The sequence below is a fragment of the Nannobrachium achirus genome (assembly GCF_963921795.1).
Source record: "Nannobrachium achirus genome assembly, chromosome: 13".
NCBI classification, from domain to species: domain Eukaryota; kingdom Metazoa; phylum Chordata; class Actinopteri; order Myctophiformes; family Myctophidae; genus Nannobrachium; species Nannobrachium achirus.
This window is the reverse complement of record NC_137833.1, coordinates 31,762,858-31,787,048: the sequence shown is the minus strand read 5'-3', so window position 1 is coordinate 31,787,048 and position 24,191 is coordinate 31,762,858. Positions and strand designations below refer to the sequence as shown.

At 39.1% G+C, this 24,191-nt stretch overlaps 4 protein-coding genes across 4 annotated transcripts in view; 3 read left to right on the top strand and 1 right to left on the bottom strand.

The window, feature by feature from the left end:
• Positions 1–3,184: 3,184 nt before the first annotated feature.
• On the top strand, positions 3,185–9,427 carry LOC308297265 (solute carrier family 22 member 7-like; the record flags this gene model as incomplete). Its single annotated transcript, XM_080740680.1, has 6 exons — positions 3,185–3,574; positions 4,460–4,563; positions 7,487–7,558; positions 8,209–8,423; positions 8,659–8,767; positions 9,217–9,427. Exons 1-6 carry the CDS (start codon positions 3,188–3,190, stop codon positions 9,425–9,427), a joined length of 1,098 nt encoding a protein of 365 aa, XP_080596806.1. The 5' UTR covers positions 3,185–3,187.
• A 260-nt stretch (positions 9,428–9,687) lies between these two features.
• LOC308296620 (cytochrome P450 3A56-like) lies at positions 9,688–17,349 on the bottom strand. The gene is made up of 13 exons (XM_080739949.1): positions 17,209–17,349; positions 16,435–16,534; positions 15,962–16,014; positions 14,896–14,995; positions 14,286–14,405; positions 13,972–14,057; positions 13,410–13,558; positions 13,008–13,132; positions 12,833–12,914; positions 12,489–12,649; positions 11,916–12,142; positions 11,163–11,325; positions 9,688–10,965 (listed from the first exon to the last, which is right to left on the bottom strand). Exons 1-13 carry the CDS (start codon positions 17,286–17,288, stop codon positions 10,888–10,890), a joined length of 1,524 nt encoding a protein of 507 aa, XP_080596075.1. The 5' UTR covers positions 17,289–17,349; the 3' UTR covers positions 9,688–10,887.
• Positions 17,350–19,599: 2,250 nt separating this feature from the next.
• On the top strand, positions 19,600–21,274 carry mrpl57 (mitochondrial ribosomal protein L57). The gene is made up of 2 exons (XM_080739900.1): positions 19,600–19,736; positions 20,686–21,274. The coding sequence occupies exon 2, from the start codon at positions 20,701–20,703 to the stop codon at positions 21,013–21,015; it is 315 nt and encodes a 104-aa protein (XP_080596026.1). The 5' UTR covers positions 19,600–19,736; positions 20,686–20,700; the 3' UTR covers positions 21,016–21,274.
• A 2,058-nt stretch (positions 21,275–23,332) lies between these two features.
• The window catches only part of kcnh1a (potassium voltage-gated channel, subfamily H (eag-related), member 1a), a gene marked incomplete at both ends in the record, with an annotated part of 60,106 nt that continues 59,247 nt past the window's right edge, over positions 23,333–24,191 (top strand). Inside the window, one exon of the mRNA XM_080740678.1 lies at positions 23,333–23,405. Within this exon, the coding sequence (XP_080596804.1) occupies positions 23,333–23,405 (73 nt within the window). The remainder of the gene's footprint in view (positions 23,406–24,191) is intronic.

Below are 24,191 nucleotides of genomic sequence, written 5' to 3'. Positions count from 1 at the left end.
ACTACATATTGTATAAAATTGCGTTGAATATTAAAGTTTTTATTAATAGATTTCATAGATAGCTTGAAAAGCTTGATGATAGTTCTGTCAATCAAACTGCTTGATTGACAGGACTATCATCAGCGTTGTGGAAAATTCGTTTTTCTTGTAAAAATAGCCGCTTGTAAAACGGCTATTTTGTCTGAATAGGGAGGATATAGGGTTCAAGTGGTGGTAAATGCAACAATACCAATGTCATCAGATAAGACAGGTCTTCATCAGGGGGTCCGGGACCCCTAGGGGGTCCTCAGAATTACTACAGGGTGGCCGCCAAATCGTTGTGTGATTATATCATGTTTTCTACATTAACCACTTGAACCCTAGCAACTAGCATCCCTGAGTGGAACATTAAATGTCTGAAAATACACATCAAACAAGTCTAAGCTGTCCAAGAAATCTATGAACATTTGTAATCTGCAACACAATTTTATACAATATATTATGTAGTGGGGGGTCCCTGCTTCATCTATCTCTCAGCTAGGGGGTCCTTGGCCTGAAAACGTTGAAGACCCCTGAGATAAGAGGTTTTTCTATATGTTGAAACAAGTTCAAAGTTATCTGAGGACAACCGTATAAGTGATGATAGATTAACTAATGCTAATGGATGTGGAACTGTTGTCAAATCTCTAACTGAAATTGTAAATCTATTTGAGTTCATCCTAAGGTAAGATACCATAAATAAATAAGTCACATGACATAAAAAGCAGTAGCTTATGTTCACATTTATACTCATGCCACTGTGTTTTTCCAGGCTGTTGTTTTTAAAGCATTACTAGAATCTGATATTATTACTGGTCTGGCATATACATTTTTGATTCTTTCTGTATTTGTTGTGACTTTGGAATGTTGTCTAATAAAAATAACATTGCATAGTATGGATGGAATAAGGTAAATTAAACATCTGCAAAATCCCCACAAACGTATCTCTCTGTATTCTGCTTGCTGACCCTAACGCTGTCCATGGTGCTGAATGGCACATATCAGAAAGAATATCGATTATTAACACATTGTGTAACATACAAAACTTCATTGACGGATGAGACTGTATTTGAAAACTTAGCTTAAGGTGAGACATGGCAGGAGGAAAAATACAAAAATAAAATATAAGATTAATCAAAGAAACATTTCCCCCTCACATATCGATGGCTTGGAGCGCAAAGGGGCTAAGTGACATTTTCATTTTTTTCACAGGACAGTTTTTCATTGATTCATTGTAATAATTAAACTACAAACAACATTAAAAAGGTATAATTTAAAATACATTCATTGAAGCCTAATCTGTATTAAAGTATCGATTGATTAATCATATTTCTTTTTAAAATTGCAATCAATGGAAAGCTGTCCTGTGAAAAAAAAAAAAATGTCACTTAGGCCCTTTGCGCTCCAAGCCCTCGATATTAGGAGGGGGCAGTATTAGTCACCAGAACCAATGATGGGGTTTTTTGGTGAATCTATCATAGTTAAAATGGAGTTTGACGTTTTTCCTCATACCCAGGGCAAAAAATCGCCACTTCAGTTGCACTCACATACACCAAAGGTGTTATTCATATCTACAGTATATCTTGAAGATTTGTACAGAAGGGATCATTCATAGACTGATTTACATCACATTTTATTCCTAAAAACATGATGAAATGGGGTTTTTAATGCCTGTTGTGTTGACATTATTTTCTGATTTATGGAGTGATAAGAAGAGATATCTAAAATGTAATGTAATTTGTTTTGTCTCTAATATGTCAAGAAGAGGGTTGAATGTTTGTACGGTATACCTGTACGGTATGTGTCTTGAATAATTCTAGTTTAAGATGCTTAACTGACAATGCAGTTTGTCATGTAACTCTGTTGTGCCTTTTCTATCAATAGCCTACATTGGAAATGTTTCCTGGCAAGGTAACCTTGCCACACCTAGGCTAAATTAGTCATTAGCAAGGAGGAAGCCAACATTTGTCTTAATCCTTAAAACTAGCTGATATTTTATTGTATAACGTACACTTTACTAGGGTAGGGTTCCGGATTTCACATATTTTTTTGTTTGTGGAGTTTGGGGTACTGGGACCAACAAGGAGTATGTCTGTCTTGTCAGTGTTGTAGTGCTAAATTTGGAAGTGTGGGCACTCCCCATGCGCGTGCCGTGCACGCACGTGCGTCCGTGCGTGTGCACAAAACGGGTCTGCGCGGCAGCAGAAATAGCCTTAGACCAGTGGTTCTCAACCAATAATTTGATGACCGGATCATCAGCCAAACTTCCCATGCAAAATAGCTCCACAACTGATATTTCCAATTAATTAATCCATTTTCAAATCTTATATTACCATCTGCTGTTAGTCATGCTCATTTCAGCACGGCTGGCGAGCCTATTTCAACCAATTGCTGGGTCAGAACGACCTGAAAATATAATATCAACTGACTTGACTTGAGAGAAGTGTGGGCACTCCGTAGTACCCCCCCCCCCCCCCCCCCCCCCCACACTACATCCCTGTGTCTTGTACTCATTTAACTTGAAGAAGGTAATCGTTATCCATGTGTTAATGGCAGACAGGCAGTCCGTTACAGAAGAGAGGGTCTAGACTCATCAGTGTTGACACACTTGTGAAATATTTGTTAAAGGTGAAGTTACTTTAAAAGCCAGTGGACATGTAGTCTTGCCATTGTTACCCTAGTTCTGTTGCACTGACAAGCTCCTGTCTCGCTACGGTAGCACAGATGACACTGTGTCTATACTCTATACAGTATATCATCTTAGGACATTTTAATCCAGTTTAAATAAGTACTTGAAAGGTGAGTAATTTCGCTCAATATTCTCAACAATACTGTATGTATATCAGTGGTTCTCAAACCTTTAAGTTTCAAAATATCTTCTTAACTCTGACAGTATACGAATGGAATTTGGTTCCATTTGTATAATTTGTTCACTGTGCGTTTGTCAGAGTTACATACTTGAAAGGGTAAATGTAGACCCTCCTAAAGGAACCCAGAGAGACCCTGAAATCCACTTTGAGAACAACTGCTGCCTATATTAATTAATATTCTCATTGTGAGTCATCCACATAGTTAACCTTTTGATGTTTTTATGGTCAAATGTCAAATGATGATAATGTACAATGGTATAATGTAATATTATTATACAGCCTCCATACTAAGTCTGAAGATGAAGTTTGAGAACCTTCTGGAGGAAGCAGATGGCTTTGGTCGCTTTCAGTTCCTGATCATTGCGCTGCAGATCGTCCCTCGAGTAGTTCTACCCTGTCACTTCCTGCTGAACAACTTCATCGCAGCAGTGCCATCTCACCACTGTGACACCAGCGTCCTGGTGGATGACGATGGGGACCTCTTCAGGAACCTGAGTCAGGAGCAGAGAATGACTATCAGCATTCCCCTGCGGGAGGACGGGAGTCCAAACTCTTGTCAGATGTTCTCAGAGCCTCAGCTGCATCTCCTGTCCAATGCTCTGGATGGCACCAATGCATCCATGGTCCCGTGTCGGAGTGGATGGGTTTATGATAACACAACCTTCAAATCTACTCTTGCCACTGAGGTAAATATGACTTCTGAGCAGTGGTGGAGTACTCACATGTTTTACTTAAAGGACAACTTTGTTTTTTTTACAGCAAGGGTTCATATTTTAGATTGTAATAGAGGAAAGAAAAGATGAGTGTTAAAATGTTTTCATTTACTTCTTTCTATCATTTTAGTCAATTTAGCGAGTTTGATTTCAGTGTGTGGGGGCATGCGTACAAGTGGCTAAATATGTCTTTTTAGACACAATGAGCTGACAAATTCTTTAGCAACACTACTAGCCCCTGTTGCATCATGAAAAAGAATCCTGTTTTAGGGGGGTACGGTGGCACAGTCGGTAGTGCTGTCGCCTCACAGCTAGAAGGTCCTGGGTTCCATTCCTGCGGGGGGCACTGGGGGCGTGTTCTCTCCTCTGTGTTATCAGTGCCCCTACCCTAGGTGGGGTTGGCAAAAGGGCCTTTCTGTGTGGAGTTTGCATGTTCTCCCCATGTCTCCTAAGGTAGGTACCCTCACAAAAAACATGCAGTAATCCTGGTCTCTATACTGCCTCCCCCTGGCCAGCCGGGGCACCTGATGGAGGGGAAAGGAACTGTTTGGAACAACGTGTTCCTTAACGTTACGTCCACCCGGGGAAACTCCCTCCTGTCAGGCAAAAAGAAGCAACTTGGACTCCTCATGCATGGAAGGAAGCATGAGGTCAGTCTGTTGTCTCCCCAAGTTGGCAGAGGGAGTGTAGCGCCCAGGATTACATTAGATAATTGACACACTGTGTGAAAAATGGGTTACAAAATCGTGGGATCCTGTTTCGTTGTGGGAGGAAAACCCAGTGTGCATGAGGTTCATGACAGCATGGACAGTAGTAGGCCTATAAGTGAATTCTCTGTGTGTTACTTTTCTTTGAAAGTGGGACCTTGTGTGTGATCGAAAAGGCATGACTGAAGCCACAGGCACAATCTTCTTCTTTGGAGTGATGGTTGGAGCAATAGCTTTCGGCTTTATCTGTGATAGGTACAGTATTCATTCTCTTAAAAGTCCAGTCAAACATTTGCAGTGATGGGCAGTAACTACATTTACTTGAGTAGTATATTCAAATGCATTTGTTGAGCGTCTGTAGTTTACTTGAGTTCACTCAAATGCATTTCAAAGACAAATATTGTACTTTTGACTCCAAACTCATTTCTAGGAAGGAAAAAAAAGTACATGAATTAACCACTTATTTCAAATATAGTGAAAATTGCAGATATCAAGCTCACAAGCTTGAGCTTGTAGACCAGCTATTTTCTATTATTATTGACTGTTTTAATGCCTGCTTGGGGAGGGGGGGAAATACTTAATTGAATAATTAAGTATTTTCGCTATTAGTCCAGTACTTTAACTCAATTACAACTTTCACTAATGGCCTATTTTGTCTATACTTTGATTCAATTACTGGGGTTGAGTACTTTGATAAGGCTATTGATACAGGGACAACATCGTCTAAACAATATTTTTACTGACATTTTACTCTTTTACAGGTTTGGGAGGAAGAGCTCTCTTTTGGTGGCTTACCTCATGGTCATTGTATTTGGCTTATGCAGTGCTTTCTCAAACTCATACGTCATGTTTGCAGTTACGAGATTCCTCACTGGATTTGGAAATTCAGGAATCGCCATAATCTCCATTGTTCTCTGTAAGTAGCAGCAAGAACTAGAAGGATACACAGAATGTCCTCCGCTATTAGTGTTAATACAGAGGGAAAATAAGGCAAAAACCTTGTAAACCATCAAACATTTTATATTATATACTGTATTCAGAATGGGTTGATAAGTGATCGATAAGGTCTACAAAACAATGGTTATCACAATTTCTGGCTCCTATTGTTAACAAGGAGGGTATGGTCAGAGATTTTCCCTCAGAAATCATTCACTGTTACTAACGTGACATGACATAATATTTAATCTTAGTCAAATATTCCTCAAATCCTATGAGGTGGTGACAGTGTTGTTAGCAGTACATACTAGACATTCTATTCAATGGGCTCAGTCAGGTCAAATAACGTAACTATTTAGAGGCTTAATTTAGCTATCACTGTAATATGTCATTATCATTCCTGCCAACGCTACGTTGTCGTTGTTGTGGATCAAAGCGACCGCTTGTTCCGCCCCGCGCCACACGATGAGCGCTCCTGTTCTCAATTTCACTGAAACTCAAAAAAAAAACTGTGACAGATATATATATATATATATCGTTATAATGACCCTAAATGTGTTTGAAAGTGAAATATCCCTTTAAGTAGCCACTTAACTCATAGTAAAATGTACATTTGAGATTCTGTCCGTATGCTTTAACCTCCATCCAGGCGTCGAGTGGGTGGACATTGATCATAGATCATTCATTGGTGTCATTGGAGGCTTGGGCTGGTCAGTCGGTAATATGCTGTTGGCAGTCTTTGCATATCTAGTGAATGACTGGCGGATGCTCATTATCACTATTACCGCTCCTATGGCTATTGCTGTTTTAACTTGGTGGTAAGCAACTTTTGTGTTTCCATATTATGTGTCCATAATCCAAACATTGTTTGTCAAGAGACACATCTTTATTGGGTATGGACGCCCATTTCCATGTCATTTGGAAGCCAAGCTACAAAATACAGTCATTGTGCTGTCACTAGTTGCTCTCTGCACACATCATATCTTTTATAATTGCAGGTGGGTTCCAGAATCTGCGAGATGGCTTTTAGCCAACGGTAAAGTGGACAGGGCACAATTTTATCTGGACAGATGTTCACAAATCAACAAGAGAGGAAAGGTGTCCAGAGTTAAATTAGAGGTAAGTTCCAAACAGAGACATTTCTCTTAACATTAGTATACATTATCAAGAAGAGTTTGATTATCTGAGGCTATAAATAGTAAAACACATAAACGTACATGTTTTTGTTTTTGTATGGATTGACATTGTCAGTGTATCTGACAATGTCAGATACCTCCCAATATAAAATTTGGTTGGTCAAATCACACAATTTGATTGGTTGATAGATGTTTTTTTCTTTTTCTTTTCTTATTTTTTCAATTGGAAACTTACTCTACCTACAATCAATAAAACCTTACATGCAGGCTAGATAGATTTTTCACATATACAGTCCAACAAAAACAGTTTCTGTTAATATTTTAGGCAAGACAATGACATGACATGCGGTTTCATTATTCACATTTGCAACAGTAAGTTTAAAAGTGTAATATCAAGAGCTTCCATGTAGTATAGGGGATAGCAACAAGCCTTGTTTGGGGATAGCAACAAACCGTGATTGTAGTTTGAATTGTATTTTGCAATAAAAATGTTCTGCAATTATTATTATCTAACATATAATTTAGCGAATGTCTGAGTGTCTGAGTGTCCCAGCGTTTCTCCTCGGTGGCTGGAGCAATTGATCTGAAATCGCATCACCATCAGCATATGAACACACCTGACATAACTGTGAAGGCCGTTTGTCACTTTCACAAATCGTATTCTGTATAATAGCATTTTTATGGTGTATCTATATCTATTTAGCCTACAGTACCTTTTGTCACCACACATGTTAAGGGAGGGGCGCTGTTGTTCAGGCCATGCACAATCACACACAAACCCACACACACACACACACGGGGGGGGGGGGGGGGAGTGTGTGTGTGTGTGTGCAGGCGGGCGGGCGGGCGGGCGGGCTGGGGGGGGGGGGGGGGGGGGTTAGCCATTAAACGAAACGGGTATTTCTTACATTGATGCTCCTACATATTATCATGCAAGCACCAGTTAAAGTTACTTTCCATCCCTCATATACTGTATGCACAGTGCACATCCCATAACCCACACACTGCACATCATTTTGGAGCTCATATCTTTGAACGGGTAAGGGCTAGTTTTAATAATTTTTTCAGACCCTCTCCAATACAGAGACCTTGAAAAACCATGACAGGACATACACTTACCTTGACCTAGTTAAGACACCAAAGATGAGAAAGTTGTGTCTACTGACTGGCATTGTTTGGTGGGTATCCCTTTTCTTTCTTTTTACCCAGCTTCAATTGTTTTTAGTGTTCCAGTTCCAATTTTGTCTGCTCAATTCTTTGTCATTACTTGACATATCACTTGTTTATTATGTATCGGATAAACACATGGGATACACTGTATCCTGTATGAAAACTTTAGTCTCTCCTGATTGGATAAATGTTTTATCATGACCTGAAACCGCATGTTCTGTGTACTAAAGAGCTGAGAGTCACTGTTACTGAACACTAAGTCAATAGCACATTTTGCCATCAGAATAAAGACATAATTAACACTTATTTTAACAAAATATTATTAATTATGTATTTATTTGTAGTAATTTTCGTTAGTGTAAGCACCCGGTGACCCTGTGACTCATTTCAAAATGAACTTTTTAATAAATAGTTTATGGTATGCATGCAACTATGCTAGTCTTTGTATTTGTAAAGAGCACAGGAAAATGGTGCTCTATTTGCACCAAGGTTTCCAAGGATATCAATCCAGAACAAAAATATTTCTCCAAAGGTGAATAATGCAATACAATTATGTGACCTCTGCAGGTCAGTCTCTCAGATTTAAGTGAACAATCTGGATTAAAAGAACAACAACAACAAAAGGTTTGGTGTTCATGACAGATGCCTTACTTTGCAGGTATGGAGTAGCATCAACATACTATGGAATCGCCCTGAACATCACTGGACTTGGTTTGAACATCTACCTCACCCACTTCATCTACGCTGCTATTGAAGTGCCTGCCAAACTCATGACCTATTTCTTTCTCAATATCATTGGGCGGAGAAAGTGCCAGGCTGGCACTCTTTTACTTACAGGAACCTGCATTCTTATAAACCTCTTAATACCTAAAGGTTATATCAATATTTCACATATATTTTCTAGTTATGTTTAACAAAACACTGAGACAGAGTTTTGGATTGTTTTGTGTGTAAGTGTTCTCAATTCATTGTCACAGTAGACTATGACAGAGTTGAGGCTGCAAATAACGTACCAAACCAAAACTATCCTGCAGTATTAATACATTAATCAGAATGTTTTGATGATGTAATTACATTTTTCACATTTATGGTCTAATGTTCTATACAGACCTGTGGCTTGTGCGTATCATTGTGGCCATAATTGGAAAAGGCCTGTCGGAAGCTGCGTTCACTACCCTTTACCTCTACACAACAGAGCTTTACCCGACCGTTGTAAGGTCAGTCATTGCTGTGCATTTCAACAAGTCATTACCAAATCTACCAGCAAGGCTTCTATTCTATTTCCTTCTCCAGTAGGAAGCATTCCGTATCCACCACCAGTCAGAATGTCTGCTGCTTGGTTTTCATCTGTGTTAGTATTAATATCATATCCATCAACTAAATCAACTTAACTACAGTCACAGATGCATGCCAAACACTTGTTGTATTAAAAACTACCGTCAGTAGTCTAAGCATATAGGCTGTGATTTTGAGAGTATAAGCATGAGAGCCACATTATTCTGGAAGAGTCCAGAAAGCTCTTCTTTTGAAAGAAGTCGGATAGGTGTTGATGACACACAAGGATGGATCGCCATTGGATCGGCCTACATGACAAATCCATTCTGTTCTATCATTAAATATAAAATAAAAAGATACAGGCTACTAATGCTTTCTCCTCTTACTCTAGGCAAAATGGCGTGGGCTATACCAGCTTCATTGGTCGTCTAGGCGTCTCAATAGCACCATTCACTCTTCTTTTGCACACTGTATGGAAACCTCTCCCAGAGATCATCATCTGCTCAGTTGCCATAATGTGTGGCCTGGTGTCCTTGCTCCTGCCAGAAACACTTAATGTGCGGCTACCAGAAACCATCGAGGACATTGAACAGACATGGTAACCATTTCATTTCAATGACAAGGCTCTAGTTTTGTCAAGCCTCTTTGGGGTAGTAATCTCTTTTTAAAGACAGGACCTATAGCTTTACGGTGTCTCCACAGTTGAAACACTGCTCCCCAACAATTGGATTGCTTACACAATAATTTACCTAGTCTAGGGGGATTATCTCCAGACACACAAAGAGACACAGAGACACATTAATTAAGAGAGTGCAGAGCCATGCTGTAAAGAAAGTACATGTTCAAAGTGTTTATTGCCAGGTTTTTCATATGAAAAGACATAGTCTGTTGACATCAAAGTAGTTTTTGTTCTGGAATATTAATTATGAAACTGTGGTATAATTACAGTAATACACTACTGTTGTGATACTGCCACTGGTGTGCTGATCTACGGATGACCACATGCAGCACAACAGTACCCTCATAGGTGTACATGTTGTTTCATATAACTGACAAAACAAAACTGAGAAATGCAGAACACATATTTAATTAGCCTATAACACATCCAAAAATATGTTTTTGTTAGTCTAATGTTAATTGGTGTTTGAGATAACAAATTGAATCATGTGGATCTCAGGTTCCACATGGAACGGGGTATATCTCCAAAGCCGCCAATGGCTCTATGTAGCGATAGGAATTATAAAATACTTCATAATTGCTGGAAACTGGATTCCCCCCCCCCCCCGCCGTAATGATCAGTGTATTATGTTTCTCATAGCTTTAATACATCTTCCTACTTCAACTGTGCAAAATCTCTATAGGTTTGTAGTGTGTGTGTGTGTGTGTGTGTGTGTGTGTGTGTGTGTGTGTGTGTGTGTCTGTGTGTGTGTGTGTGTGTGTGTGTGTGTGTGTGTGTGTGTGTGTGTCAGTGCGTGCGTGCGTGTGTGTGTGCGTGCGTGCGTGCGTGCGTGTGTGTGTGCCACAATAAAGGACCCAACATGGATCACTGCAAAACACCACAGTGCCCGCAATTATGACGTATTATAATACTTGACTTTATTAGTTATATTTCATTTTATGAAACGTCATAAGAATAATTATAAAAGGCTTCATAATGTGTTTTGATTGTTATGAACTATTATGAAAAGCATTATAAAACTATAATTATACAGAATTATAAGCAGATTATAATGCATTATAAGTATGTCTATAACAAAGTATAGAGATGGAATGCATAGCAAGTGTTACCATGGTACTAAGTTGGCTTACTGGTAGTGTGCATACCAAGTGTGGTGCTAATCTGTCCAACGGGTTGCAAAATTAGCTCCAGACAAACACACACACAGACCAACCATTTTATAGATCGATATCCTACTTAAACCATACAAAATATTACCAGCCATTGTAGAATTTTATCCTTGGTTGAATTATATTTGTAGTGTTTGTAGCTTTCATCTTTTTTTAGCTATCATCAGAGAGTGACATTAGACATATTTGTAGATGCCCTGAGAACTGCTTCTCCTTAATTAGCGTTTCTCGGAACAAACTTCAGTTGGATTGGTTTAACTGGCTGGAAAAAACTGTTAAACTCCAAGGGAACCTGAAAGAAGAACACAGAGTTAAAATCAGGACCCAGAGAGTATGCATTTTTTTACAAACACATTAATACACCAGGTCTGGTTTAACTTTAGTGAAATCACTAGGTATATTATTTATTCCTTCTAAAAACCTGTATACTCTAAACCACATGTGGTAAAGCTGTATGAAATGTGCATTTTAGTGCAATTATAAGCTCACTATTGAATCTTTGCAGGTCTCCACCATATAAGTCTGCAGGAGACGTACAAGTACCATCTTCATGACCAGGACAGCAAAGCGCATCCCAACACAATTACGAGGACCGATTCCAAAGGGCATATAGACGTATGGGTTTATATTGTGCTTGTTGTCTTTACTGAACCTGCAAATGCAAAAAGAATGACTAGTATCAATTCAATCCTCCTGTTGCCGTGAATATTTGATGGCAAATGTTTCATCTTGCATGCCCCCACAATCAGCAACAACATTTTACAAAACAACAAAGCGAGTTCGACTCCCAATCCTGAAGACCTTTGCTATTTGTCACTCCCCTTCTCTCTCTCCCCCGATTTCCTGTCAGTCTACTGTAATCTGTCAATAAAGGTAAAAGCCCCTAAACAAATTTTATTGTCTACCATTTTGGTATTCACGTTCTTTGTGAAGGCATGCAGTTTAAAAACAAAAGCTACGGTACTTTCAACAATTGGCGAGTAATGAACAAATTATAATTTTTTGGGTGTACAATCCCTTTAAGTTAGTGAGAACAGTTTTGCAACAATTGCAATGAGTCGTTATAAATGCACCAGCAATTTTTAGTTGGTTAAATAAATTACCAATTGTGCCACCTTTCTTCTGCGTGTTTTGTTTGTTTTTGTTTGTTCTTATTGACATATTGTAAGGACACAATATCCTTCTCTTTTTAGATGGTTCCTTGACCCCCCAAAAAAAGCAAAAAAAAAAGCATGTTGATACCTTTCTGGTTGGAAGAGCTCAGGGTTGTTCCAGTACTGTGGGTCCTTGTGTAAGGCCATCACAGGGATCCCCACCAGGGTGCTCTCAGGGATGGTGATGCCATTGACTTGGACAGCTGTTTTGCACATCCTCTCCAGCCGAGGTGCGGTAGGAAGCAAACGCATAGACTCGCAAATGACCTGATCCAGGTACTGTAGGTCATTCAAACCCTCATATGAAACAGGAGCCTGGAGCCAATAGGTAGATGTAATAAATGAGCAGACAGGATATGTGCTGTATGTGATGGATACAGCGAACTTACACTGATATTGGTATTCGACATTCTGAAGCAGAGCATAATAGCTGTAAGTACAGTTAATTAAAAATAACTATGTAGCATTAACTTCACTTATAGACTACTTCTTGCGCTGGCAAACTCCCTGTGTAATGTAGACAAAGACACTTCATCTGTGTTTCAAGTGGTATGAGGGTGAGTAGATAGTAACAGAATTAATATTTTTGAGAGAACTATTCAGTTACACTTGAGGGAGCTGACACCAAATGTAAAATATTTACAACATAATGTTTAATTACATCTTTTGGGACACTGCCATCTATTTCTTCCTGCAAAGTCTGCTGTACATCAGGGTTGGTTGCCAGGTTGTAAAGGATGAAGCTCAGAGTGGTACTGGTTGTGTCATAACCACCAAAGATGAAAAGAAAGGACTGGGAGAGGATCTCAGCTTCAGTCATTCCTGTAGCAAAAAAAAAAAAAGAAGCTTTACTAAACACGCACACACGCACACACAAACAATTTGACACCCACAGCTTGGTGGCATGCCAAAAAGGCTTTTGTTATGTATTTTCAAGAGGTTAGAATGGATTAAATATAGTGGAAGAAAATAAATGTTATTGGAAATTATACCATCATACTGTACCTTTGCTTGGCTGCTCATTCTTTAGTAGTTCTTTAGTATCTGGTATCTCATTCTGAATCATCAGCTGTAGGAAGTCTCGACTCTGGACAACAAATACAATGTTACATCCTTACACCCCCCTTATACCAAAAGTTACGACAACGTGGTGCTAGTAAAGTTAATTAGTGAGGCTTACAGACTTCTCTTCGTGATGCTGGCCTTTAAATCTCTTGATGATATTCCAGCAGAAGTCCACACTGTCTTTCGGGAATAGTGAAACACCCAAGAGCTTAAAAAGATGGGATGAGAAGGGGAAAAACACTGAAAAGAGAAAGAATTGGTTATCAGCATTTTACCAAATTCAACATCACTTCAACTTTCTTAACAGATCTGAACCTGTTTACGTGTTGAAACTACACAACCATTTACACCCTTAACATCCCCTATCTACATAACATAATGTCTACAATTTACATGTGTGTATTCAAGGTACACACAAGAATGTGGCAAAACATGCTTCATAGACATTTGGATTGTCAAAGACATAATTCACTATTGATGCTATTGTGTAATTTGAAAATCAGACTACAGTACATACTCATGGCAATAAAGAGCCATATTCTATCGCTTATGTTCACAATTTTCTTGACGTGATTGATAAGAGGGTCATCTGGGTTGTTGACAGAGTTCGTATCCACGCCAAACGACGCGCTGGTCACAACATCTAAACTGTAGGGCCCCACGAACCTGAAACAAAACAGAGGGTTTCTTTTTTTTATGGCTTTTATATATTTTATTTTACCTATCAACACCTTTTCCCAAGAAGATCGGCTATTTCCACAATTTTTTATATTGAAAGTATAAAGTTATTACCGTAAATATGTCAGTCATTTCTTTGTATATTTTATATTTGTTGTTTGTGGTATCTGCTGTGGAATTTTTATTTACGAAGACTAAAAGGCTTTTAACAGTAACAGTAACTTTTAACAGTAATTTGTGTCTATATGTTCCAATGTTCAATGCCAAAATAAAATTAAATCATTAATCACAATTATTTGAATGGCAATTAATCATCAAGTAAAATGGCATTATTGTGACAACCCTACTATATGCACAAGGCGACTGGGTGCACTTGTACTTTATACTGCTTGAAAACGTACCCTTTAATCTCAACGGATTCATCCAAATTCCTTTTCTCTAGTGTCTCAACGAGTCTGTCTGCATACTGCTGTATATTATGGAACACCTTCACAGGAAAAAAAAGAAAAGAAAATATTAGTACAATTGTGGGGTATGTATCATGCATCTTCATTCCTCTCATAGGAATACACAAAGAGAGAAAAGAAGTGGGGGGAAGAGTGCACTCTCACCACTGAATGTTCACAGCCAAGATTTAAGATGAGTCAATTTGTGAATGACCATTGACACATGCCATTTCACTACATACAGTATTAGGACCAAAATATAATATTACCTGCTTCAACCTTCCACTAGTGAATGATGGAGATATAGTACTCCGAATTCTCTTCCACCTTTCATCTTTAACTACTGTCAATCCATCTGCCATAGGCCCCACAAAGTCTTTATCCATGTCCTGTGAACAGGAGTATACTGTGATTAGCACCAAATGTATCTGAATGCATCCTGATGAATACATCCTATTCTTATGCCACTAGTGCTGTGGTGGAGAGACAGCAAAGAGGGCATAGACAGGGGCATAGACAGGGGGAAATCACTCGGTTACACAGAACTAGCTAAGTAACCAAACCCCATGGATCACAACCGGAACCCTGTGTTTGGTAAACACTGCTGTAGGCTAACCAAATTGTATGAAAGACACTTCTGAACAGAACTTCTTAAATACAGAGTTATATGTAGATGACAATGATAGCTATGGCAATAGGAAAAACATGGGAAATAAATAGGTACATTTGAAATGTTGCAAAATCTATATTTTATTAGTGGCTGTAATATTAGCTAAAATATACCATGACCTAAGCACACATACAATCACTGGTGTCAAATAACATCTGACTTGCAGAAGTGTTGTATGAATAATGATACTGTGTGTGTAGCCATCTCACCCTGCGGTTGGTAAACGCGGAGTAGCATTCCTTCACCAAGACAGTTTTAATCATCTCAGGATCTGCCACCATTACCATTGGTTTGCGTCCTTCAAATGTCCTACACATGAACACCATGATAGACATGCAATGATGCAAACAGAAAATGGTTTGTGATAGTGTGGCTTATTATCCATATTTGGGTACAATTAAACATCTAGAATTCCATAAATGGAGCTGACTGACACATCCATGTCTGACATCATGAATTCCATATTTGGGCATGGCTAACATTGGAAATCCTTATATGGATATATTTATTTCTGACTCATCGTGACATCATGGGGATGACATTCACATTCTGGCAGGTAGCATAAAACACAGGCCTCAACTCTTTGATATTGACCTCTCCAAGACTATTCCTTCAAGACTCTTGACCTCCAGGACAGGGAGCAACCTCCAGCACTCCCTTGACACTACGGACCCATACTCCTTTGGCTAGGGCTACCATTTGCCTTTGAACCACAGTCTGGACCACACAGGTTACTCTTGGTTAAGTTCTTCTTGTTAAGTAGTATTTTTACATATCATTGCTGTGGGGCAGGATAGAGGTTATAAAATATGGAGACTTTTTTTCCTGTAATTGTTCTAGTTCACCATACTGCAGTGTCACACACAAGTTGCAAAAATAACAGATCTACAGTATAAGCTTGCAATGTGACATGTTGTGAGCTTGTAGATCTGCTATGTTTTAATTATTTGGTAAATTTTACTTTTAAGGTATTTGCTGTTGCAACATCAACAGGATATTATCGAAAACAGTATATGACACACACACACACACACACACACACACACACACACACACACACACACACACACACACACACACACACACAGTATATAAAATATATAAGACAGCGGGAAAAACAGTCAAGTGTACATGTACTTTTTTTTACATGGACTGTGTATTAATATTCACACTCAAAATGGATGGGTCAATTTTCAAGGAGTTTGTTGCTCAATTCTTTTAGCATTCTGTGAATTTAGACAAACAATTACAAACTGTAGAATCAATTAAACTTACCCCCACACTTTCCCATACTTGTTATAGCAGTCACAGTCAAAACGCTCAATGCCCTACAGCATTTCAGGAATAATAGTTTTAGTATTACAGGTTATAGGCAGAGAATGCAGAAATGTCAAAACATTGTAACAGTGACAATGGTGATAGCAATAGTAGTAGCATACTATTACAATAAAAATAAGAAAACGTAAGAGTTCAGAAAATAATATTAATTGTTTTTGGGTGAACTTGATAATAATAGTGGTAATTATTATAATTATATTATTATTATTACCCGTATTATTAGGCCTATTATTATTATTATTATTCAACATGCCATGCCAAAAAGCCATTTAAAAAAGCTTGACCCTTCGACCTAACTGGAAATGTCCATGGCATTATGTAATCTGATAGAAGTAGGCCAAAAGTCACCTCGATTCACAAATAATTCCCATCAGGCTGAACTGGTGTTTGGACTGAGAGAGATCACTTACTTTTTTCAAGCTGTATGCCAGAGTTCCCACGAAAGGAAGGGGCGTTGGTCCAGGAATTCCCAGCTTTTTGTAAAAGCCATAATATGGCCAAAGACTATATCTAGACGACACAAAAGCAGCAAGCAGGATACCCGTAATTATTGTCAGACTTAATGGCAACTGGTCAACTGCGCAACTAATCCTGATGACAGTTATGGAACCTGATGACAGTTATGCAACCATCATCCACATCGACTAGGTTTTGAGCAGTTTATCCAATTTGCCACTTACGACAAAACACAATGTTCAGATTTGAAAAATAAAGTGCTTTCTGAAGACTCATAGATGTCACAATATGTTACGCTTAATCAGAATTACCCGTATCTTCCGTATTGTTTAATAAAAAGATCGACCATTTTCTCGGATCTTTCGAGTTTCAACTACGCCACCCCATCGATTGGGGGGTATACTGCACTCTGATACAGTACAGCTTTGTGGTGATCGATCGGATTAAAATGCTATTTATTAAGCAATACGGAAGGCAATGGTAATTCTGCTTAAACGTACCATATTGTAACATCAGCAAGCCTTCGGTAAGCACTTTATTTTTTAAATTTGAACGTTTGGGCAGACGTACGTGGCAAATTGACAAACGTGCTCAATAGGAGGTTCAGGCCGTGCCATGACGGTCGTGAGATACGATCCGTCATGTTTCACATGGCTACTACTGCGCAATTTGGGGAATGCAAAACAAGAGTTCAAGTAAAGGCGGAAGAAGGATTAATTTATACTCACAATAACAGCAGAGTAAAAAACAGAATAATGAGTGTCCACGAAGTCGCTGAAAACAACGTCAAGGCAAACATTCCGATCATCTTCTCAGTTTCGCTTGCTTCCAATACAACTGAAACACAGCCTAATCACCCAAAGGCTGGGAGGAGCAAAGATCAGTAGGAGTGCTCAGTCTCAAGTTCATATCCTATCCTATTATAATAATTAGCCTATTGTTGACAGATATGCCTTTATTGATCAGAGTAGAAAATGTCAAGAGTCATGAGAGAAATGGGGAGAAATGGACAGTGGCGTAAAGTTGGCCTAACTGTAGGCTACATTTATGTTTTACTAAAGTAAATTTAAAATTACGGACTTTTTACTTACGTAACATTGCAGTATATTTTATCTTCCCCTGTTTATTTTATTTATCTATTTATTTTTTACTGTAGGGCCCATAATATTATTTTGTTAATATGACTATATTTTTTGCATAGTTCTGTTTTATTTGTCTGATAGGTTTTTAAAAAGGGACCCCAATTAAAAAATAATAAAATAAAGATGAAAATAAAAAACACAAACCTCTTTCTTGTGTGTTTATCCTTTTAGTTATGACCTTGTGTATCAGTTAACTGTAGCCTATAATTGTCCTGTACCTTTTCCTAATCCTATGCAAACTTCAAATTTAGGTCTTAATGAATCAAAACTTTTAGTAAAAAAAAAAAAAAGTATATTTTCCATCACTGTTAGTTTCGAAAGGTGAGTCAGGCAAAGATAAGATTTCTCAAAAAACTGCAGACTAACTTGTGTACTGTCTTGTTCTTGTAGTCGCCCTCGAACTGTGAACATACAGTAGATATATTCTTAGACCCATCCTTGACGGTAGATGGCGCTCAGACCCAGTTTTTGCAATAGAGTCGGGGGAAGAATACAGGTCCTCTCGCCAAATTTCCAACTCGACAAATGACGCAAATGAATTTTCTAGGGCAGCTCGCCAACTAGCGTGGGCATGTCGCCCCGTGGGTTAGGATGCCTCGCCAAATGCTCCAAGGACAGGTCGCCAAAACAGCTTGGATGGCTCACCCCTAAGCCACGTACTGTGATATAAACAGTGGTGGAAAAAGTACTCACATGTTGTACTTAAGTAAAAGTATCAATACTGCACTGTAGATGTAGGCCTACTCTGTTACAAGTAAATGTCCAGATTTCAAAATATACTTGAGTAAAAGTATTGGCATCAAAATGTAGGTTTAAGTACCAAAAGTAAAAGTAGGCCTACTAAATGTTTGAAAATAGCAGATCTACAAGCTTGAAGATCGGCTATTTTCAAATATCCAAGGTATAAAATGGGGTTAGGGTTTTATCGGCAAAGTAATTAGTAACTCAAGTTTTCAAAAATTGTTGTGGAGTAAAAGTACAATATTTGGATCTGAGATGTAGTGGAGTAGAAGTAAAAGTATTGAAAATTGGAATTACTCAAGTACAGCAGCATTATTATAACCATTTACTTAATATACTTTAACATATTATAGTCTACAAACAGCTTTCACTTGATGGACGCTGGATTTATTTCTTTCTTTCTTCTGCTTTTCTTTGTGCATGGAATGTAGCTACATAATAGCACAATATCACATACTTATGGGTCATTGCATAATGCAGGCGCATGACCCATTAATCAACACCTCATTGGATGTTTCATTGAAGGTGCAAAGTGCTTTTGAGAACAAAAGGTGACAGATTGGAATTCATCTTGTCAGTAGGGGGCAGTATTTGATAAATTATATGTGTCTTTTGTTATAGGAGTCGTTCTGAAGGAAAACTGTGAGGACCACCATTTGATAATCTTGAAATTAAATGTGTGAAAGACTCATATAATCCCTGAAAATAACACATTTTCAACAATATATACCTGTATAGGCTTGTGGTGGACATTACATTTTTGCCACAGACAATATGGCTGGACAATATTAGAAGAAACACAAATAGATAGGGCTGAATGACTAGACAGACACACACACACACACACACACACACACACACACACACACACACACACACACACACACACACACACACACACACACACACACACACACACACACACACACCCCACTCTTCATTCTTAAACACTTGTGCTCTTGAATAAGCCTCCACACACACACAACACTCTTCATTCTTAAACACTTGTGCTCTTGAATAAGCCTCCATGAACGTGTATCATTCACGGGTTATTCCCTACTGGTTGGCGAGCTGACTCAGTGAATTTGCGAGATGTCCGTGTCTGGTTGGCGACCTGCCTTCGGCGACATGTCCCGCAAATTTGGCGACTTTGATTTTTGGCGAGAAGACCGGTTACCCGGGGGAATTGTTCAAGTGGGTCTGTCTGTTGTTTGATCCCTAACACGTGCCGTAGATGTCACGTGACCCAGAAGTAGCTTTAGATGCACGGTCGTGCATTTATTTGGCACGATTTGGAATTATAATATAAACAGTCATTGAATGGAAACAAAAGCTGCTCATATTGAGAAAACGTCATCCGTTTAAACTGTAAGGTAATGAACCGCTATGTGATTTATTTTACGGTTGTGCTGAATGACAGATGTCCTTGGCCAGGAGTCAGGACAGCTATCTGTTAGCTAACAAACGCTGCTGGGGTTTAGTTTTGTATCAGATGTCCACATCATGTCATGGTCAGAGTGGCTGTAGAATGGGTGTGAAAAGTATCAATAATGCAATGTATTGCATGTAGGCTACTCTGTAGGCCTACTCAGTTTCAAGTAAATGTCTGGAATTCGAATTTAACTGATTAAAAGTACCAAGGTATTGGCATAAGTACTTAAGCAGAATGACCCATAAACTCCCATTTCAAGTTTTCGAATGTATTAAAATATTTAGAAAATAGCAGATCTACAAGCTCGCAATTGTGAGTTTGTAGATCTTAAATCGCCTAAACGAATATAGAGTATGCTGACGTGGTTATAATGTAATAGTAATAATCGAAATGCACAAAGTAACTAGTAACTGAAGTAAAATCATTCTAGTGTAGTAAAGGTACAATATTTGCCTTTGAAATACAGTGGAGTAGATGTAAAAGTATTAGAAATATTCAAGTAAAGTACAAATACCTCAAAATGTTACTTAAGTACAGTACTTAATTAAATCTACTTAGTTACTTTATCATTTATTATTATCAGCCATTCTAGGGATCTGCACAATACAGTACAATACATGACAATGTAGTTTCAATGTTGCCCACATTCATAAGCAAAAACATTTAAAAGTGTGGATCATTGACTGATCCACACTCATGTTCAAATACATGTAGGCCTAAGCGTGTACACTCTAAGTTAGAAATGGATAGCAATGTCTGAGGAAAAACAATTGTACTCTTTATGTACCAGTATACAAGTAACACTAACAATAAATAAAATTAACCTTGAATACTGATGATTTTAGTTATTGTTGTCACTCAAATGTCGTTACTGTGTTCTGCCTTTCCAGACATCATCCATCATCATGTTTCTGACTCTGGCGTTGCTGCGGAAAGGTGTCCCGGGGAAACAGTGGATTGGGAAGTACCGTCGTTTTCGACCCATCACGTGGCAGATGAAACGCAACATGCTGGCGGCGCTGGAGCGCGAGGCCGAGAATGAGTACTGGATCAGCAGGCCGTACATGACTCGGGAGCAGGAGTTTGGCCACGCTGCGGAGCGGAGAGCTCAGAGGTGGCAGAACATCAGGGACAATAACTTCCGCAGGAAGTTTCCCGAACACAAGTACATCACGGACCACCTGAGTCATCTGAACACTACCAAAACATGGTCAAGTTAAACACTTGTTGTTGTTGTTGTTGTGACTTACGGACTGCCCTTTGTCATACATTATTTCCTGCGTCATGACTATGTAACTTATCTATGTGTGTAGGCGATCTCTGCTTTGTATGCCGATTGCTTGTAGTGGATCTCTTACAAATGTCTTGCTGATTTATGAACCAGATCCACTCCAGTCTCTATTCATTCTGTCTCTCAGAAAATGTAGATTGGACTGCCTTGTTTGTATCAGCCAAGCAACTGTTTAAAATGTGCTAGACCCCTGGGAGATGTATTACTGAAATACATAATAAATTGCCTTATCATAAAACATCTCAGCTGTATCATTTTGTTCATTTGCTGCCCCATATGTATTCATAGTGTTCAAGTAATGTATTGGTGCATAGTGTATTCACAATCTAGCAGTGATCATACAGAATTTACATTGCAACACATGTGACATGCTATTTGAGTTTTTTATTAATCTTTTGTCTTTGAAGTGAATTAGTTTTAGATTGCATTTATATTAAATGTTCACTGTTATGGGATAGCAGGCCTAGCATCCATTGTGGTTGCCTAGATAGTTGATGGCTTTTCAATGGTTGAAAAGGTGAAATAGATATATTGTAAAAGCACACAAATAATTATACTGGTCAGGTCACGTATAGTATATGACAAGACAGACAGATAATGCAAGTGGTTCCGTAATCTAGGTGGGGTGTTATTTTCTTACTGAGTGACCCCTGGGGGCCAATTCCACCATTACAGCAGCCAGCATAAAGATTGGTGGAAATAGAGCAAATTGCAAAATGTGCAGTGCTACTATTTGTTATTTTCACAACATAGGCTATACGTTCAGTCAGCACTTATGTAAGCAAGCAGTAGTCCACCAATTTATTCAATATGCTTTTTAAATACTGGAAATGATTAAATTATTTAGCCTATTCCCACAAATGAGAACAAGAGAGACAATTATCAGTCTATAAACTATCAAATGCTGATTGACCCTCACCCCTTTTATAGATCATTTCATGCATTCTTGCATTGGGAGAAATACATTATCCATATGTCGCAGTCCTCAAAGATGTCCTCGTGCATACAGTTTCCTTGCCAGCTGCCCAGTAGACTTTCCGCAATTCTGTCCCATCTTTCTTCAGTACACCATACATACACCCGTATGCGTGCGGTACGTTGCTGTGGGACCGGGACGTGTGTGAGTTGTGAGTCCGGTCGTGATCGATGGCCGCGTGTGTTTAGCGCCTTTTATAACTATGGTTGGCTCACACAGCACCCGTTTGTTGGCTGAAAAATCCCTAGTGTCTGTGTCTGTGTGATAGTGACTGACTCTCCTGAATGATTTTTTGCCCGTGGGATAAATGAGAACATGATGATGTTGTCTTTAGCCTGTCTCGGTGGGCTGGCCGGGCTGGGTGATTAATTTGTGATTTAATTGGATGCATTCACTTCACACATTATTACTTGAGTAAAGGTTAGGGTTAATAAAGTGTAGTGTTGTAGCATGTCCACCAGATGGAACCCTAAGCATTGTATACCATAGTTAACTGTCAGAATCTGGTCCCACGGCCCCTCCTTCCTTTGAAACTCCAATGCTGATGTGCGCTCAAGTGTTGCCATGTCCGCTTATTATAAGCGACTTTGGCCTTATTTTACTGTAAAGTAAATGGGGTGGAATACAAGTCTTTTCCCCCTCCTGGCCGTGAACGGCCGAGCGGTCGAACAAATTTGTTACCGCTGACTATGAGTAGAAAACAATTCATTTTGGGGCCGTGGCGTGAACTACCCATTTAATATGTAGTTGTTGTCCGACTCCTACCCCCATCTGAAAACATTTTGTGCCAGGGAGCCCCAGAGAGTCGTGTTGTTAGAATATAGACCTATACATAAAAAAAAAACAAATTCCACATTTTATTTAGGAAAATAGCATCTCTATTATGAGCTTTTTTTTTTTTTTTTGCTTTTTCAAATAGCTGATCGTGTGTACAGTAGTAGGGTAGGGTTTAGGTGAGTAGGCCTATTAGTCGCTTCCTTTTGGGCTTGTTTTCATAGAACTGGTCGCTTATGTCTCTCACAATCTGGCAACGCCGGTGCGCTCACGCGTTGTTTTCCTTGGCAGGGATGCGCAGGGGATGCTACAGCACCGTAGAGCACAGGGTCCATCCCAGCAGCACACAGCCCTGCCAGACTACCCGCATCACGTCTCAGAAGAGGGGAGACCATGAAGAGAGGCGTCTGGAGCGCTGCTACGCCCCTACAAGATCATCCTCCATGCACTCATCAGCTCCATGCACCCACGGATCAGCACTGAGTGAAGCGACAGGATGGCAGGGGGTCGCAGAGGACTTGTGGCCCCTCAGAACACTTTTCTGGAGAATATTGTCAGGCGGTCGAACGGTAAGGATCAGATGGAGTTCTGTACAATAAACTTAGAGAAAAAAATAACAGCAGAGAGACGCATTGTGAGCTTGGTAAATCGGATATTGTTATTATTTTAATTATTATATTTTATTTTTGTCAGGCGGTCGGACTAGATGGAGTTCTCTACAATAAACTTGATTTTGTTTTATAAGGAATTGACAGCAGCAGCCAGTCTATTTTTCAGACGTCTGTCTAGCCTGATGGAAACAATTAATCATCGGAGTTGAAATTGGGCAGAATTGTGATCTGAGGGGCGCCACCTGCCCCTTGGTGAAGTTTTTTCCAGTGTTTATGTTTATGGGTTGTTCCTCAGTCCTCAGTCTGCCTACCACCCAAATATTGGATTCAGAATCATTTTTCGTATTGTGTAGGCCTAATACAGCTGGAAAATGTAGGCTGCATGGGATTTTCGGGTGAATGGAGGAAAAGTCTAAGCATCAGTCAGTGCATTGTGTGCAGGCGTTCTCTCATATCCTGATAGTGCATAGGCTGCATTTACAGTAGCCTACGATGCCTCGGTGGGAATTGAACCCCATATCATAATGCAAACTCAGACACAACTGATCTGTTTTTAAACGATTGTTTCCATATTATGCTCCCTGGGTCTCTCTAAACTAGGTACAACAGACTTTTTTCATAATTCTCTGCTTGTGTTGGAATTCAGACAATAGCCTATAAATGTAGAACCCTGACTTTGAACGATCAACTATTTAAGACCTGCAGGTAGTCTATAGGCTATACTGCAGGCAAATAACTGGCTTT

What these genes read in the sequence shown, in the direction of transcription:
- LOC308296620 (XM_080739949.1), bottom strand. Translation starts at nt 17,288, where the DNA reads ATGATCGGAATGTTTGCCTTGACGTTGTTTTCAGCGACTTCGTGGACA. An exon ending in ATGGCTCTTTATTGCCATGA is followed by an intron (nt 13,133 to 13,409) that starts GTATGTACTGTA and finishes TTCTCTTTTCAG; the next exon opens with TGTTTTTCCCCTTCTCATCC. An exon ending in AGCATCACGAAGAGAAGTCT is followed by an intron (nt 12,915 to 13,007) that starts GTAAGCCTCACT and finishes TTTGTTGTCCAG; the next exon opens with AGTCGAGACTTCCTACAGCT.
- mrpl57 (XM_080739900.1), top strand. Translation starts at nt 20,701, where the DNA reads ATGTTTCTGACTCTGGCGTTGCTGCGGAAAGGTGTCCCGGGGAAACAG.